This window comes from Gracilinanus agilis, chromosome 5, assembly GCF_016433145.1.
Source record: "Gracilinanus agilis isolate LMUSP501 chromosome 5, AgileGrace, whole genome shotgun sequence".
Lineage (NCBI taxonomy): Eukaryota > Metazoa > Chordata > Mammalia > Didelphimorphia > Didelphidae > Gracilinanus > Gracilinanus agilis.
This window is the reverse complement of record NC_058134.1, coordinates 197,317,011-197,328,301: the sequence shown is the minus strand read 5'-3', so window position 1 is coordinate 197,328,301 and position 11,291 is coordinate 197,317,011. Positions and strand designations below refer to the sequence as shown.

The window sequence follows — 11,291 nt, the reverse complement described above, 5'->3', positions numbered from 1 at the left end:
TCTAAAATTTTAAGTAGCCCAAGGTCAATGATGGGCATAAGCAGGCTGCAGAACATAACCAACAAGGACTTGTTTTGCCAGAAGTTCCATGGAAGATATCATTCAGAAAATAGATAATAATAAAAAGAAACAAAGTGGTCATTATTGAGAGTGAGTGATGATCTGGAAAGTTTGGGCATTGCATTGGTACTCTCAGAATAGTAAAAGACCTAAAGGAAGGCCAGTAGGGCTTTAGGTAGACCTTTTCTTGAGGATTTATAAAAGAACATGAACAAGAATCACCCAAAATAAGAAGGCATGAATGAGCTTTGTTCTATAGTATATGAAGGGCATAGTCCCACTAATGAGACCAAATCCATTGAATTACAGAAGTTCTCCCATTATTAATAAGATCAGAAATAAGATACAAGGCAATAGGAGAGTCCTTCTCCCAAGGAAGCTGAACCAGTCATATATGAACTGTGGAGTCCCTAGGGATCTTCCCTCCAGTATCCCCAAACCCTAGGCAATCTAAGCCCCTTTTCCTGCTCCAGGACCCAGACACTTCCGCCTGGCTCTTGAGAGATTATTAACCTCTTCTCTGTTTGTTTTCTAACCCTGAGCCCAGAAGAAATCTGACCCTCAGAGAAAGGTCCTCCTATATTCTGCCTAAGACTCTAGCCATGGTAAGCCCCCAGTGAGGATCCAGCTAGAAACATAATGAGAAGAACATTGTTCTTATTATATTGTTTATTAAATTTTTTCATTGACTAAGAAGAGAAAGGAAACATCACTCTATGGAGGAGATAAGGAGCCTTATCCTGAGCAAGTCACTTTGAGGAGACAGAGTTAGAAGGGAAAGAAGAGAAGGAATATATTGAAAGGTAGAAGGATAGAGACTAAGGTAGGGACAAAGGCTAGGAGCATGGGGAAAAGACTGACCCAGGAAGAGAAGGTTGATTTTCAGGTCCCAAATTCTAGAGTCCTGATGGGGAGTTGGAAGGGGTTGAAGGAGAGAAGGGACTGGGTGAAATACAGAGAACTATAGCGCAGGAACAAGTATAGCCAAGAACCCGGGAATATCAGTCCCCAACCTAGACCTCTCCAGAAGTTTACAAACTTAATTCTAGCCTCTCTCTGGGCCCCCACTGTCATCCATAGCCCAGAACATCAGAAGGAGAAAAAGAGGCATCAGTCAATAAAAGCTTAATGAAGGATCTGAAGTCGTGAAGGAGGAGAGAAGACAGTTCATCAAATCAATCAAAACCCTTTATTCAATGCCTGTTATGTGCCAGGCACACTGTTAAGTGCTGGGGATACAGAAAAGGTAGTCCCTGCCCCCAAGGAGATTATCAGGAGGATGAAGATTTCCTAGGTTTGGGCGAAATGGAAGTAAAGACACTGACTGTATACCCATAAGTCTGTTAGGCTACTAAATAGAGCAGGGCATAGTGGCAGGAGGGATTAAGTGTGTACGCTGAACATTTCTGTCTAAGGGCTATAAGAAGCTGGAAAGCACATACCAGAGACAACATGGCCTCACTCTCTGGATGGAGTGAAGCACCATCTTGCCCCTCTGCCCCAAGGCAAGTGAGATGCAATGACCTCCAGAGAGCTCTAGCAGAGGAAGGAAGGAGTAAGTAATAGTGATTAGGTTGTGGATGCATCACAGGACAGTAGAATAACAAGGGTGCGAGGTAGAAAGGACGAGAGAACCTAAATGTCTCGGTCCTCCTACATTCGCCTTCAGTAGGCTAGAAACTGAAGAGGTAGGGGTGGAGGTTTTTCACCAATCAGGCAAGCCTTCTTTCATATTTAACTCTTCAGGCTACAGTTTTTCTAAAATCAACTAGGGAAAAAAAGAAATAAAGATACGTTTAAGGGCAATTCAAAAAGTTCTGTCCTTCCCTCTCTCTGCTGCATACCACATCGTTCCATCCTCCCCACTTTCAGGTCCTCCCGGTATACCTGGACCTCTTCGTATCCCTTCTTGGCCCTCAGCCCCCTCTTCCCTAGGACCTTCTCTTGCATTCATCTGCTTAATCCTCTCTTTCATTCAGATTAGAACTCTGAACCCAAAAGATTCTTCAGTCCCTGCTCCATCTCTCCACCCTTACTTCAGAATCTTCTAGAACCCTTTTAAAACTTACTGGGGACACTGGCAGGTCTTTTTCTCACTTAGGAGCCTCCTGATCTGAGACATCCGCTCTGCTTGGCGCTGTCCAAGGAAAAGATGGGAATGATGAGAGATTAGAGGCGTGAAAGACTTGGTTCCATAAGCCCAAGATCCACTCAGAGTAGAAAGGAGGCATATAGGGGGAGGTTTCAGGCTAGAGGAATTACTATTGCCAAGGCAATCTGTCCCAGAATAAACTTGATGTTACTTCTTCCCTGTCTAGTCCGGATCTAGGACATTGGGATGTGGGGGAAGAAGGAGGTAGGAGGCAGGAGTAAGGAACATAAAAGCAATGATGAGTTTTGCAGGATTAAAGTATTCATTCCCAAGCCTCCAGTGCAAAGGACACAAGGCCCTTTATCTCTCAATGGAGCCTCTTATTCCTCATCCATTTAAATGAAGGGTTTGTGCTAGCAGATTTAGAACGGGAAGTGACCTCTTGAGGCCAGTTAGTCCAACCTGACCTCATTTCGTAGGTGGGAAAATTGAGGCCCAAAGAAGTTAAATCATTTGCTCCCGATGACCTGGTAGGTTCATTTCTGCTTGAACATTCTCTGGTTCTATGATTCTGTCTGTGAGCTCACTAATTTGACCATGGTGGGTAAGAACAACAGGGTGGGTGGATGTCATAGGGGTTTGATGGAATGTCTGGAGTAATGTAGGGAGGAGAGGCTTACTCACCAGCCTGTGCCTTCGCCTGGCACAACAGCATGTAATGAACCCAGAGAGAAGCAACAAGCTTGCTCCTGCACCCAGACCGATGCCCAAATATAGGGGGTGGTACCACTCCAACTCTGCTGCTGGAGGAGAGATACATAGAGAGACCCTGTCACCTTCCAAGTCACAGTCTTGAACTTTAAGAAGGAATCCAGAAAGAGAGGGAGGGAGGGATTGAACAGAAAGAACTGGGCTGGGAAATGAGACCGTTGGGTCCCAGCAGGAGGGTTAGCTGAGGCCCCCAGAGAGGTTACGGTTGTCTAAGCGGTGGGATGGTGGGATGAGGATTGCTCCCTGTCTTCTTGTAAGAACTAAGCCAGCCTTGGGGAGGGCTCTTACCCAGTTGGAAGGAGTTCGATTTCAGTAGTTCAGTACCGTTGAGTAGCAATTGGCATTCCCACATCCCAGGCTTTGGCTTCTTCACCTCCAGCTGCCTTTGCTCCTCTGAGACCTCCAGGATTTCTTTTGTCTGGTTTTCTAACAGCCATTTCAGTGTCAGCCCAGAGATTATGGGGCCCAGCACATCACAGAATAATTGCTGAGGTGATGAATCCTGGGACACAGCTGAGGAGAACAAGAGGCAGAAGCTGGGGACCTGGAGTGGGTTACTATTCCCTCTCCATTCTAGGGCATGAGACAGAGATATGACAATAGAGAAAACAACAGTGCCTATGTTAATGGAGTGCTGTATAATTTGCAAGGCTTTCCCACTTGCCTTGATTCATTTGATCCTCAAAACCAGGTGGCCTTGAGAGATATATTGCCATTCTCATTTAACAGAGAAAGAAACTGAGGCAGAGACAAATAGGGACAGAGAGGCAGACCTAGTGAGCATGAAAGGCAAAGAGAGAAAGAGACTGAAGGACTTGTCCAATATCACACAGCAAGATAGTTAGAGAATTGGAATGAAAACCAGAACTAAAAGATTCTGACTCTGGACTCAGTGCTTTTTGAAGGTTACTAGCGAGGCCAAGCACAAGCAAGTTAAGGTTGAGGAATAAGAGGGCCCTTTAGTTCCTGGAGACTACTGAGAGGTATGAAAGAACCTGATCAACTTGATTAGGCAGTTGGGTCCTCCCCATCTCTCTTTCCCTTCCACTCAGGCTCTGGGCATGGCCATGTGATATCTAAGGAGAGGCTGTCTGCCCAGCCCTCCCCTGCTCACCTGTCATTACCACCAGGTCAACCTTCTGTTTCAGGGTCCCTGAAGAAAGCATTAGTGAGAAGACTCCTGAGCCAGCATGCTGGGGCAAGACTGGGGAGAGACTCAAAGTGATCGGGTGGCGTTTAGTCAGCTTAAACTTAAACTTGCTGTCGAGAGTCAAGGAGTCATCCTTCCATGAAAACTTGGCTGACCGGGCAGCCCCTTTCACCTGCCAAGTCAGTTCTCCATTTGGCTGCATCCGGGCCAGTTCCTGCTCTTTTAAATTTAGAGGGAAGGTGAATTCGGCATCTTTGCCCGATATCGTATAGTAGTGCTTGGAGAGGCATTCGAAACCTGTAGGTATGATGGAGACAAGAAGGTAAGATCAGAAGGAGAGACTGAAAGGAAAGAAGAGGGAGAGAAGGGAAATAAGTTCAAACTCAGCTTAATATTCCAAGCCTTCCAAAATCTGCCCATGTAACTTTTAAAAATGATTATATTTATGCCTAACTTTGCACTGCTCTCCTACATGAACCCTTCCACTCTAGCCAAAGTGACTTAGTCATCATTCTCCCAAAATGCCATGCACATTTCTGCTGCCTTGGCTGGCTTACTTCAGTCCCCTTGCCCAGAATGCCCGAATATTCCTCCAAGCTTGTCCAATTCTTTCTCCAGTCATCTTACCTCTTCTAAGGAACCTTTCCCTCTCTTAAAAAGGTCATTCATTTCTCTGAATCCCTGTAGATTTCCTCTTTAGCATTCACTGTAAGCACAGCACTGCTTCCTTAGGGTTTGCTCTCTTATTTGTCTTTCTATTCCCATCATCTAATCTCTCCTATAGGTTCTAAATTCCCTGAGGACAGGAACCTGGTCTTCAACCTCTCTGAATATACTCTAGAACCATATTGGCAAAGATATTTCATCCTTGGGGGGGGGGAGGGTCTGCTCCATTCCTCCTCTCCACTGTACCTGAGGACAATTTTCACATCCCCTGCCCCTCTGCCCAGCTGCCCAACAAACACGTCCTCCCTCCACTGTTTAGGGTAACGTGAGGGGCTCACAAGCAGCTTGAAGGTGTAGTTTGGTCACCCAATCTCTAAAAGGTTTGCCAACATTGCTCTAGAGCTTGTACCTAACTCTGGACTCAATCAATAGCCGATCGTAGGTATTCAATAGATTTTTTTATGTTAATGAAGTTGAGTCCAGCTTCCTACATATATTAGATGTTTGTGACCCTGTGCAAGTCACCTAACCTATTAGCATACTGGGCAACTGCCTAACACTTCAAGTTGTCTTTTTGCATTGGTAGGTGGAATTTCTCCCCTTTGCATTCAGTATGCCCATAAAAAGTTATTAAACAATGATTAAATAAAATTTATTCAACAATGATTAGCTCATTAAATTATTAAATAAAACAAAATTTAAAAAATAGAATAAGTGAAATGTAGGAGATAGAGGGAGTGTCAAAGAAGAGAAAGAAATGGATTCCTTCCTCTTCCCCTTTGTTGAGTTGTAGACAGTCTGGAAGCTATTTGTGCCCTCTTTTCCACACATTGACCCTAAGAAGAGACTAAAATGACCCACAATATCCCAGAGGGCCATCTCCTTGTCTCTCATGTATCAGAGAGCGTGGGAGAGGCAAGATCCTTCTTGAAATCCCAAAACTTGCTTCCCCAAAGGACACAGGTTCAGGATAGGAGTGAAGAAAGGGGACCTGAAAGTCTATGGAGTAGAGTCACTGGAAGCTGGTGTTGGAAAGTGAGAGCAGAGGAAGAGTGTTGTTTCTCTTACCATGTACTGTGACTTTTTTGCTCAGTTTAAGGCTTTTGCCATTTATGGAGACGGTGCAGTCCCAGTCTCCCCCTTCCGTAGGATCCACTTGGAGCAAGTTCAAGGTTTTCCTGTTTGAACTCAGGATCCTTTTACTTTTATCTCCTGGACCATGCCATTCCACCTTGAGTTCAGAAAGGTTGGGAGGGCTGTGCAAAGTTAAAGTCACGTTGTTCCCAGAGAGCACAGACTCACTTGGATTGGCTGTCACTGTAGAGGGAGAAGGCAGCCTTGAGTTACGTGCACCTATGCACATCCAAAAAGCAAACAGATACAGAAATTTTGTTTCTCCCAGGACACCTACCCCCTCCCTCCCACCCATCATGCCACTTTTCCTGGGTCCCCAAGATCTGTCCTCTCTTATGTCCTTTTCTCCTCTATCTTCTTTCTTCTCCTTTTCTTCATCCTTTCTTTGTCTCTACTATTCTCCTTTCTTTCTCTCTCTCATTCCAGTTTCTCTATCCCTTTTTTCCCCAGGTAACCAGGTGGGGCTATAGATGGGCTGCTAGAATTCCAACTCCAGGGCAGAAAGATCTGAGTTCAAATCCTGCCTCAGACACTCACTAGCCTATTTGTCTCTGGGTAAGTCATTTAACCTCTCACTGACAGCTTCTGTTTCCTCAACTGCTAAGTGAAGATAAACAGTAACACTTACCTCATATTGTTGTCAGGATCAAATATAAGCATTTGTAACATATAAACAAAGGTAACATGTATAAAAGGCTTTGCAAATTTTTAGTATTGGATAAATGGTCCTATTATTATGAGAACTTCTGAAAGGGCTCATTTGGTACCAAGGTATCTTCTGTTAGTAAGAGGTGGGGGAAGAGGAGAGGGATGGGAAGAACCTGGGGAGGAGGAAAGATGACCGGCTCATTCCCCTCCTTCACTTACCCTTGAACACTAGGAGTTGTACCTGCTGCTTCCTGTCTTCCACCTCACAGAAGTAGATCCCCGAGTCTGATGTCTCCAGATTCTTAATGGTCAGAGGAAAGCTGCCCACATCCCATTGGTTTATGGAGGAATCCACTCGCTCTTTCATGTTTGAGGGTCCTGGGAATGAAAAAACTTTTTTCCCCTTAGGTCGTACCTATTGCTATTATAATATGTTAAACATTCAGGATTTTTCTGGTTTGAGGCACTTGAAGATTACTGTCATCAGAGCAAGATATTCTGGTGTGATAGTAAGGGGAAAGCCCAGTGAATTTCAAGTCAAAAGATCTGTGTTCAAATCCCTGCTCCGTTCCATGCTTCCTGCTGGTGTGAACATGGCTAAATCACTTTTCTTCTATGGGCTTTAGTTTCTTCATCTATAAAAAGAGTGGGTTGGCAAAGGGCTATAAAATAGTGCAAACCCTTTGATCTAGTAATACCACTACTAGGTCTATATCCCAAAGAGATTTTTTAAAAAGGGAGAAGGACTGACATGGACAAAAATATTTACGATTGCTCTTTTTGTGGTGGCAAAGAATTGGAAATTGAGGAAATATCCATCAATTGGGGAATGGCTGAACAAATTGTGGTATATGATGGTGATGGAATACTATTGTGCTGTAAGGAATGATGAATACGATGATTTCAGAAAGACCTCCATGAACTAATGCAGAGTGAAATAAGCAGAACCAGAACATTATACACAACAACAGCAATACTGTGGAATGATCAGCTGTGATAGACAACTATTCTCAATAATACGATGATCCAGGACAATTCTGAGGGACTTATGACAAAGAATGCTATCCACCTCCAGAGAAAGAACTGTTGGAGTTGGAATGCAGATGGAAGCTATGATTTTTTTACTTTAGTTTATTGGGGTTTTTATTTTAGGGTTTTGGTTTTATATGATTATTCTCATGCAAAAATGAACAATGTGGAAATATGGCTTGCATAATACATGTATAACCCAGATGAAATTGTCTACCATCTCCAGGAAGAGGGAGGGAAGAGAGGAAGGGAGACAATTTGGATCATATAACTTCAGAAAACTTAGTATTGTAGAATAATTGTTATACTAAGAAATTGTTATACTAAGAAATTAGTATTTAGTATACTAAATACTAAGAAAATTGTTATACTAAGAAATTAGTATTTAGTATACTAAATACTAAGAAAATTGTTATACTAAGAAAACTTAGTATTGTAGAATAATTGTTATTATATGTAGTTGGTAAAATAAAATATCTTTACCAAAAAAGGGGGGCCCGGGAATTGGGTTAGTCTTCCCTACTGTTCCTTCCAGATCTAAACCTTTTATTTCATTCTGCCAAGATTGGAAGTCCCATTTCTGTCTAGTTCTGATATTTCTTTTTTTTTTTAAGTATAAATTGTGATTAACTTAAGTATGGGAGCTTCTCCTGATGAATTGAAGCTTCAAGAAATCCTTTGATTTTGCCTCAGAATTTAGATTAGAATTAGCATCCCAGGACCTTTGGGCTCCTAAGTTCTGACATTTGCAGAAAAGTACCCATTTACAGCTCCCTTGAGGGACAAAAGAGGTCTAGAAAGAATCAGTGTGTCCTGCAGATTTTCAAAAGATATAAATTCAGTATAATAAGGTGAGACGTAGGGGACCAGCATTTACCTAGTCAGAGAAGACTACCTGAGGATGAATCTTTGACAAGGATGGTATTTAGAAGCTGTTTTAATGGAAAGTGCCTTAAATTTGGAGATAGAAAATCTAGGTTCAGATCCAAGCTCTGTAACCTACTACCTGTGGAATTTGAGGTAAGTCTTTTTCCGTTCCTGAGTCTCAGTTTCCTGGTCTATAAAAAGAGAGTTGGAATTGATGTTTTTCTAATATATTAATAAATGATAGAGCTGCCCAGTTCCTACTAGGCAATAACCTAGTATTTATAAATAATTAATTTCTATATAATAATATATATAATATGTATGTAATTTCTATAAATAATGTCTAGAATAATTCTAGACATGTGCTGAAATTGAAGTAAATTTGAAAAATAAGTCCTAAAAAAAGCATTCTCTGGTTAGTTCATTCCCCCCTATCCCCTATCCCTTGAGGGGTGTTAGCTAGTTAGTACACTGGATAGAGTACTGGGCTTGAAATCAGGAAGACTCATCTTTCTGAGTTCAAATCTGGCCTCAGATGCTTACTAGTTGTTTAACTCTTGTCAAGTTGATTAACTCTATTTACTTCGGTTGCTTATCTGTAAAATGAACTACAGAAGGAAATGACAAACCATTCCAGTATCTTTGCCAAGAAAACTCCAAATGGGTTCATAAAGAGCTGGACACAACTGAAACAACTGAACAACAATATCAACAACTCCTTCCCCAGTGGTTGTCCTTGTCTCCTTTGTTATGAGAAAATTAAGGCCATTCACTCATCTTTCATATTCCACAAGTCAAAATCCCCTATACCTTCACCATTACCTCCTTCTTCCTTTACTCTGAGGAATGGGGAGTGTATTCCTTTCCTTGTCTCCTCTGGGAGCTTGCCACACTAATCATCCCCAATCCTGACTCATCTTCAATCTTTCCCTATCTACTGGTTCTTTCTCCAGTGTCTATAAATATACTGAACTTTACTGTATCATTAAAAGTTTTTTTATTTGATCCTGCTATTCCATTGTTACCTTCGTCTCGCTTTCCGTTCACAAACAAATTTAAAATATTGCTTATTGACATATTTTAGTTTTATATATCCTTCATTTGCAAATATATCGGAAGGAAGGAAGGAAAGAAGGAAGGAAGGAAGGAAGGAAGAAAGGAAGGAAGGAAGGAAGGAAGGAAGGAAGGAAGGAAGAGGGAACAGATAAAAATAATAAATAAGAAGGGGGAATAAAAAGTAGTTTAGCAAAACTAATCATCACACTAATGAAATCGGATAGTGTGTGCAATGTTCCACACCCACAGTCCCCCACCTCTCTGAAGAAAGAAGAGATGTATAACTTCTCTCCTTCTGAACCAACTTTGGTCATTTCTGTTGCATTCAGTAAAAATATTTACATTTACTTTGTAGTCATTGTGTATTTTGTATTCTTGGTTCCTTCATTTTGTATAAATTCATTTGCATAAATTCATGTCATAACATGCATCTTTGAATTCTTATTGTTACTTATTGCAAAATACTATTCCATTACATCTATGTGCCACAATTTAATTTCACTGGTAAACTTTTTTTATTTTTTAAAGCCTTTTCTTCCATCATAAAGTCAATACCATATTACAAGGCAGAAAAGCAGTAAGAGCTAGGCAATGGGAGTTAAGTGACTTGTCCAAGGTCACACAGCAAGAAAGTATCTGAGGCTGCATGTGAACCCAGGACCTCCCGTCTCTAGGTCTGGCTCTCTATCCACTGAACCAACTAGCTGCCCCTCAGCAGTAAACTTTTTTTTTTAATCATCTATATTTAGCTACTCACTAGACATTCATTTTTTCAAAATCCTATTCAATGTGATTTCCAACTCCATTCCTCTACTTATTGTCTCTAAGATTTTCTGTTCAACAGATCCAGTGTTTAACTGTTAATTCTTTTCTTGGATCTTATTCTCTTTGATCTGCCTACAGCTTTAGACACTGTTAACCAGGGTTTCCTTCTAGGTCTTCTCTCTTCTCTTGGCTTCATTGACACCTCTGTCTCCCGGCTCTCCTGACTTCATTTTTTGGGTGTCTTTTGCTGGATTTATCTCCCATCCCCTTAATGTATATGTCCCCCCAGGACACTCTCCTTCTTTCTTTCCAGTCTCTTCCCTGATTGTCTCATCTCCTTCCAAAAGATCATCTCTAAGTAGAGGCAATATTTCAAAAAAGACCTAGAGTCTATGGGGCTCTCTGAGACTGATAATGCTCATTTTTCTGCTTTGGACTTTGGACACAAACTCTTTATCTTCCTTTTCCCTGGAAACTTCCATACTCTCTCACATTTATGTAGACCTTGTATAACAACAATTCTTATCTTCTCCCAGTTTATAAAACCAGCCAATGTCACTAGAGTAAAAGTCTTTCCCTTCTCCATAAAGGGCAGCTAGGTATCACAGTGGATAGAGCACTGGGTTGGGAAGACTTCTCTTTCTGGGTTCAAATCTGGCCTCAGACACTTCCAAACTGTGTGACCCTGAGCAAGACACAACCCTGTTTGACTCGGTTTCCTCAACCATCAAACAAACTGGAGAAGGGAAATGGCAAACCACTCCAGTAACTTGACCAAGAAAACCCCAGATGAAGTCATGAAGAATAGGAAATGACTGAACAACAAAAAGAGTCCCTATAAAACCTATGACCTTTTAGGTCTCCAGGATTTGCCCTGTGGTGGAAGTGATTTTAATTTCATCAATTTCAAGATGTAATAGATTATGGAGATCTATTGGCAGTTGAGTCAAAAGGTTGCCTCTCCAGAGGTCCATCAATGATTTCCTTTGCCCCTATCCTCCTCCTCCTCCTCCTCCTCCTCCTCCTCCTCCTCCTCCTCCTCCTCCTCCTCCT

General features: G+C 41.9%; 1 protein-coding gene across 1 annotated transcript in view; it reads right to left on the bottom strand.

Moving 5' to 3' along the window:
* Nucleotides 1-788: 788 nt before the first annotated feature.
* Nucleotides 789-11,291, bottom strand: part of CD4 (CD4 molecule) — a 70,904-nt gene continuing 60,401 nt past the window's right edge. Inside the window, exons 2-8 of the mRNA XM_044679079.1 lie at nt 6,741-6,899; nt 5,808-6,056; nt 4,038-4,370; nt 3,212-3,436; nt 2,837-2,955; nt 2,130-2,197; nt 789-1,828 (exon numbers count right to left, since the gene is read on the bottom strand). Coding sequence (XP_044535014.1) covers nt 1,825-1,828; nt 2,130-2,197; nt 2,837-2,955; nt 3,212-3,436; nt 4,038-4,370; nt 5,808-6,056; nt 6,741-6,899 — 1,157 coding nt within the window. The 3' untranslated portion in view covers nt 789-1,824. The remainder of the gene's footprint in view (nt 1,829-2,129; nt 2,198-2,836; nt 2,956-3,211; nt 3,437-4,037; nt 4,371-5,807; nt 6,057-6,740; nt 6,900-11,291) is intronic.